The sequence below is a fragment of the Ceratotherium simum genome, chromosome 8 (genome assembly GCF_057802395.1).
Source record: "Ceratotherium simum simum isolate JZ-2026a chromosome 8, ASM5780239v1, whole genome shotgun sequence".
Lineage (NCBI taxonomy): Eukaryota > Metazoa > Chordata > Mammalia > Perissodactyla > Rhinocerotidae > Ceratotherium > Ceratotherium simum.
In genome coordinates this window covers 5,156,252-5,163,075 of record NC_141907.1, presented here as the reverse complement: position 1 = coordinate 5,163,075, position 6,824 = coordinate 5,156,252, and the positions used below count along the sequence as shown (strand labels likewise).

Here is a 6,824-nt window from a genome sequence, read left to right as displayed (position 1 = left end):
GTGCAGGGTGTGAGCGTGCCTGATCACGTTGACTGAAGGCCCTGCCCCCTGGCCTGCCGCAGGCCCCCGCAGCCCTCTCTCAGCAGCGCCTCCCCTGGGCACGCGCCAGCCCCTCCCAGCCAGCAGCCAGGCCCGGTAAAGCAGTTGCCACCGTGAAGGCAGCCCCAGGCCTGGCCCTTTTCTGTCCCATGTGCTCGCCTAGCAGGTCTGGGAGCTGTCCTCTGGGTCTGACAGACTCTCCTTGACCAAACTGTAGCCGGGCTCCTCTGAGCCCTCTTTACGATTCAGCCTCATCCTTGGGCCCCGTCCTGTCTTCAGCCTGCCTAGCCCAGCCGAAGCTAAGTCACTTCCCCACTGCTGATATCTGACCAGGTTCCTCATCCCCACTTTTGGTGTGTAAGCCTTTGGCCTCGCTTTAGCAAGAATCCCCCAACCCTTGAGGTCTCCTCTTAGTAATTTTCCATCCACTGACTCCCTCACTCTGCTCCTCAGCTACAAATGCCCAGCTGTTCCTGTCATATTCAGAGTTGAGCCCAGGCCCCTCGCCCCTATTGCGATAGTCCTGACTCCTGGTGCAACAGTCTTGAACTGTCTTCCTTCTGTTTTAACAAGTGTCAGAATATTTTTTTCTTTAACAGGTGCTCTGACACAACGGGTCCTCCAGAACCCTTTCTCGGCAATGAGGCCCCGTCCTCTGAGAAGCGGCTCCAGGGGCCGGCCCCCTTTCCGGTAGGGCTTGCGAATGGGTTGCTCTAGCGGGGGCAGACTGGTGGAGTGGAACGTCAGGGGTGGGGAGCAGCTCCCACCTGTGTTGTGGTCCCTCTCCTGCGACTTAGAGTGAAGGACCCCCTAAGGAGCGCTTCTTGCCTGGGGTCAGCTCTCCTTTTGTTGTGCTGATAAGGTCCTGGTTAATGGATTCCTTTGGGAGGCCCTGGGGACCCGATGGCATCTCATCCTAAGAGGGAACTGCCCTTCGCAGGAGTGAGTGGAGCAGACCTTTTCCTGTTCACCAATGATCACCAGTGGGGCCACGCTGAGCCTCCCTTGCAGGAAACCTGGAAAACAGCAATGTGTCCAAAGGAGAGTCGGCTGTTGTAAGACTGGCTGCTCTGGGTGAGTGCCAGGCTGGTGCTAAGCCCGTTGTGGACGCGGCTTGATTTCTGTCCCCCCACCCTGACCTCAGAGTCTTGTCCAGGCTCTCCCGCTGCAACCACACTGGGCAGCCCAGGCCCCGCAGGCTTTCCCAGCGACAAACACCTCCAACTCCACCTCCGCGTGCCCACCCCTGGGGAGGGCGGGAGAGGGGTGCGAACTTGACCTCCACCCCAGGCGCAGAGCCATCCTGACACACGCAGCGGCGGAGAGGAGCCCTCGCCTTGTCTAACCCCTGTAACGGCTGCAGGGTTGGGGAGCAGGGCCGAGGTGTAAGCTGGTGCACTGAATGACTCACAGGGTGTTCTGAAAAGTGGGCTACAGGAGCATAGCTGTTCGTTCCAACATTCATTCCCTCAAACAGCATTTCCTCGTGTCTGTCCACTGAGTGCCAGAGGCCCATCTGATATCTACACAGACAGGGGCCACATGACGGGTGGGGACACTCATTCATTACTCAGCAAATACTCACCAGGCACCCACTTACCCCAGAGACCCCCCTAGACCCCCGGGGTGGGGGACACCAATGTAACTCAGTGATGACCCCAAGACACAGGGAAGCACAGTAAAGGGTGGGTGCACCAAGGTGGCCGGTACCCTGGCCTGGGCTGGGGGAAGGTTCCAGGAAGTTGCCACAAAGCGTTTCATCAGAACTGAGCAACACAGAACGGGGAGGGGCGGGTCTGTTGAACACTCCAGCCATGTTTGTCCCACCCTCTGTGTCAATAGAGGCTAGGCCTTATAAAGGGCCAAGAGGCCTCCCGTGGGACATTTCCTCGGCCACGCCAGCCCCCAGGAGGAAGGAGGGTCCACATCCAGCACCATGACAGAACTGGAGACAGCCATGGGCATGATTATCGACGTCTTCGCCCGGTACTCGGGTGCCGAGGGCAACAAGCAGAGCCTGACCAAGGCGGAGCTGAAGACGCTCATGGAGAAGGAGCTCCCGGGCTTCCTGCAGGTGAGGCCCAGGGCGCAGGGCCCTGGGGGACGGGGTGGGACTGGGTGGGCTTGATGGCGGAACATGGGGAGGGCCAGGGAGGATGAGCGGGGGAGAAAAAAGAGGAGGGCGCGGAAGGCAGAAGGGACAGAAAGGGTCAAGACCCAGAGGCTCTAAAGAGCAGCCCCAGGGGAGAGCAGGAGGAGGCGAGGCGGAGGCGGGGAATGGATCTGCTGCCTCAGGGCCTGGGGATTCCGGAGCTTCTGAGCAGGGAGAGGATGTGGCCAGGTCGATCCTTGAAACATGGAGTTGGAGCCCCAATTTTCCTGTGACTGGGATTCTTTCTCTGCGGGGGCCCAGCGGGAAAGCGTGGGATGCGAACAGGAGCGGTGGGGCTGGGAGGTGGAGGCACAGGGCCCCAGTCCAGGGCCGTCTCTGAGGCCAGCTTTGCTGTAACTGGAACTGTCCCTCTCCAAGGCTGCTGGCCACAAACAGGCCAGCTCCACTTCTGCTTCCCAGGCCCCATGCCCCCCCGGCCCGGGGACCCCGTTACCCGGCGTCAGCGGGACTGAGAGGAATAGGGACGGGAGGAGGTCCCATCCTGGCACCCGTCTGCCCAGAGCCTTGGGCCTGGAGGCCCACAAAGGGGTCTCCCCAGGGACCTCTGAGGAGAGGCCCGCCCTCCTCTGCCTCCTGCTCCCTCCTCCCCGCTCCCTTTTCCCACTTCCCTCCTCCTCCTCTCTGCTCTTCACCCTCCAGCTGCCCCTACTCTTCCTCCTCCCTGCCCCCAGGCCCTACCAAGTCTGCCTGCCCTTGCCCTCTAAGGGGTCTGTGCTGGTGCTGATTCTCGAATATGGGAGCCTGAAGTTTTCTGCTCAAGTATCAATTCAAAGATACTGAGCACTTCAGTATATGTATCTTTTTCTAGATATGAATGCAACGATGATATACTTTTAAAGTTCATTTGTTCTTCTCTGTTATAAATATATGTTTGTGTAGAAAATGTAAAAGTACAGAAATGTGGAGGGAAGAAATCGCCCCAACACACTCTCCCTCTCCCTCTTCCTCTCAGCCTTCCCCCATGTGAAAGTTGATGTGAATGAATTGATGTAAATTCTAATTTATATGCAATTTAACTTTTATTGAACTTAATATTATAGCATACATTCTCAAACTTTGATGCTCATTGAACACCCCCCTCATGCAGGTGGTCCCGGGAACACATTTTGAGAACCAGTGGCTGAGCAGGGGATTCTCAGACTTGGGTCAGAATCCCCGGGGAACCTGGTAAAGGTTGGGGCTCGGGCCCTTCAACAGGCCGGGCCGCCAGCAGATACTGCAGCCCAGCCAAGCTGGAGCAGCACTGCGCTCCGCAGCGTCCACAGCCCAGCGCCTGGCACAGTCGGAGATTCAGAAATACTGGGTGGCTGACCAGCTACAAACTTCATGAACCTCACTTTTGATGCTGCAAGGCATTCTGCCATGTGGACACACTGCCGTTGAATTTGTCAGTACCAGGGCTGGGCCGCCAGCGCCCCCTGCTGCTGCTTTTCAGATCTGCATTGTGGTGGCCTTGGTCCCCTCCTCAGGACAGTGCTCTCGTACTGACTGTCACATGAGCAGGCTCAGGCTCTCAGAGACCCCCACGGGCCCTCTCAAAGATGACCTGGGGCCTTGGGGCCCTGAGCCAGGTGCCCTAGCAGAGGGGAGAGCAGGGACTCTGTGGCTCCAGGCCTGGTCTCCCAGGTGTCTCCGGCAGGTCTCTTGGGCCCTCTGGGCCTTATCTTCTTCATCTGCGCCCAGCTGATGCATCCTCTTGCTTGGTGGGCGTGAGGACTACAGGTTCATGTAAAGCAACTAGCTGGGGGCCAGCATGAGATGGGTGTCCCATAAAGGTAATACAAAGAGTTTTAATAAGGTAACACCCACAAAGCCAGTGGCGCACCCAGGACAGAGCATGAGTGAGTGCGTTTCCTGGGAATAATCATCATTTTAAAGCAATGACACGATCCAAAGACAATGCCATTCAAAACATAAAAGTAAAATCAACACTCCCTCCTGCACAGCATAGCGCAACCCAGAGCTGGCCTAAACAACTACAGGGTAGCTCACGTCACGTCACCTACGTTAGGGCAGCTCCCAGCTTCTAGAGCCCGAGTGTTCTTTCCAGGGCTGCCGCATGTCTGGGGCGCACAGCCGGCCCCGGCACCGAGCCCGCAGGACAGCAAAGCGCACACGCTGGGTTTCCCTTCCCTCTGCCCGGCAGCGCCGCTGGGCTGAGGCTGAGGCTGAGGCTCCGCGCAGGCGCCCTCCTTGCTGACCCTGGGCCTGTGTCCTCTAGAGTGGGAAGGACAAGGACGCCGTGGACAGACTGCTCAAGGACCTGGACGCCAACGGAGACGCGGAGGTGGACTTCAGCGAGTTCATCGTGTTTGTGGCTGCACTCACGTCTACCTGCCACATGTACTTCCAGCAGGTGGGACCCAAATGAGGCCCCGCAGACCCAGCTTCCTGAAGGGGGCACGGCAGGGTCAGCGAGCGGGCCCCTGGCTCCCTAGCCCTTGTCGGCAAGCGTTCCCGTGGGCTGAGCCTGCTGATGGCCCTCTGCTTAATAAAATGCTCGTGAAATGATCCTGGCCTCAGAGAAACTGATTATTCCCTTAAAACCTCAGTGCTCCACCCCCATCCACCCACCCCCCCAACACACACACACACACACACACACACACACACACACACACACACACTGAATAATTCGCTGATTTGTCACTTAATGCTCGTTGCCTGCCCAGTGGAGAGATGCAGATGAAAACGACACAGGGCAGTTGGTAGGAATCCATTCACAGGCCATTTCCTGAATGCCCACCTTGTGCCAGCCCGATGGCTGACGCACAGCCCCTGCTTTTGTTTATTTGTCAGCACAAAGTGAGTGCCACCCTGTCCTGGACCCAAGGGGAGCTTGTGGGACATGCATCCATCCAGCCAGCCAGCCAGCCAGCCAGCCAGTCAGTCATGTAGCCACTCGTCAAACCCTGCCTCCTCCATCTCTCCAAACACGTTTTTTCAAGTAGCATGTTTTTAATGGTACTTTTATTTTCCCACAAAGATCATAAAACACAGTAACAGACTTAGAGAGGAAATTAGTTACAAGTAAGGATTAGAATGGCCAGTGAACAACTGTCCACATCGCCAATGTTTATAGTCATGAAACTGTCTAGAAAGCAACCAAAGTGACTCAAGTGAGTCTTGAGTGTCAGGTCAGTAATCTGGCCTGGTGTTGAGACCCCCATCATTTGTTGAATCCTCAGCAGTCGAAGCCTCCTCTCACGTTTGAATACTCTTCACCAGCAGAAACGGGCATCACTGAGAGACCCTGCACTTGGCGGTGGACACACCGCCATGAGGCTTTGGTTTACCCCTCGCTGGGGAGGGGACAGCACAGGTTTTTACAAGACGGAGAGCTGCGTTAGGTTAGATAGGAGCAGATACATGTTTAAGCAAAGCAGGAAAAGTCAAGTTAATGTGACATGGGGGAGCTGGAAGTGTGATCAAAGTGGAAATCGTTTTTTCTCTCTTCTTGCTGCTTCACAAATTAGCCACCATCCTGTGATGACAAATCACCCAGCTTATTCACGGCAGGAGGCAGAGCCTAGAGAAGTGCTGCACACCCCAGAGCCCTCGCTGCCGGCCTCGCGTGTGGCTGGGGCGCAGGCACCCGCCTGAGTTCCCCGGACTCTGCCCTCGCCCCAGACGGGGAGTCGGACAACTGACGCAAAGAGGGGACCTGGAGAAACTCGCAAGGGTTTTGCAGCCGGGATGTAGGAGAAGTTTCCAGCTACACGCCCTGAATCTAGTTCTCCAGGTCTCTCAGCCTTTCTAAACCACTCAACACCAGCTAAGAACCCAGACTGCTGGAGTATGAAAGTAACAGCATGCCACTTCCCTCAAGCGTCCTGGGGCTTCTCTGACAGGTCCTCCCAATTCCCAGCCTCTCCTCACGAAGGCAACAGGGCCCATCCTCAGTCAGTCTGTCTATTTTCATCCCACAGGACGGTCTCCATCGAATGTCCTGCTTTGAAGGAGATTCTTTTTCTGGCAAGTGCACGGTTGCCCTGGAATTCTCTTCACCTCATCATGGCTCCCCGCCCTACTCCAACGGGGAGATTATGTCTGCTCTGGAGAACAGATCCCTGCTCCAAGAAACCAGCCTCCTGCGGTCCTCTGTCAGCCCCTTTCTGTTCAGAGGCCCCAAGAAGGATGCAGAACGGCCCATTCCTCCTGGGTGAAGTCCACGGTCACCTCTCTGGAGTTTACCACTCCCTGGGGGGCACCTGGGTTCAGATACTTGTGAAGCAAAAGCCATGTCCAGCCAGCAATTTTTTTCTTTTTTTTTTTTTTGTGAGGAAGACCAGCCCTGAGCTAACATCTGACACCAAGCCTCCTCTTTTTTGCTGAGGAAGACCGGCCCTGGGCTAACATCTGTGCCCATCTTCCTCCACGTTATATGGGACGCCGCCACAGCATGGCTTGACGAGTTGTGCGTCGGTGCGCGCCCGGGATCCGAACCTGGGAACCCTGGGCCACCAAAGTGGAGCGTGTGCACTTAACTGCTACGCCACGGGGCCGGCCCCCTTTTCTTTTTTCTTTTTTTTTTTTTTATCTTTTATTTTTTAACTATTATTTCTGCAATGTCACAATTCTTGGCCCAAGAAGAAAAGGCGGTAAAAGTCAA

At 56.3% G+C, this 6,824-nt stretch overlaps 1 protein-coding gene across 1 annotated transcript; it reads left to right on the top strand.

Annotated features, from left to right (window-relative positions):
- Window positions 1-981: 981 nt before the first annotated feature.
- S100P (S100 calcium binding protein P) lies at window positions 982-4,723 on the top strand. The gene is made up of 3 exons (XM_014788871.2): window positions 982-1,113; window positions 1,882-2,113; window positions 4,434-4,723. The coding sequence occupies exons 2-3, from the start codon at window positions 1,976-1,978 to the stop codon at window positions 4,581-4,583; spliced, it is 288 nt and encodes a 95-aa protein (XP_014644357.1). The 5' UTR covers window positions 982-1,113; window positions 1,882-1,975; the 3' UTR covers window positions 4,584-4,723.
- The last annotated feature ends 2,101 nt before the right edge of the window (window positions 4,724-6,824 follow it).

What these genes read in the sequence shown, in the direction of transcription:
- S100P (XM_014788871.2), top strand. Translation starts at nt 1,976, where the DNA reads ATGACAGAACTGGAGACAGCCATGGGCATGATTATCGACGTCTTCGCC. An exon ending in AGCTCCCGGGCTTCCTGCAG is followed by an intron (nt 2,114 to 4,433) that starts GTGAGGCCCAGG and finishes TGTGTCCTCTAG; the next exon opens with AGTGGGAAGGACAAGGACGC.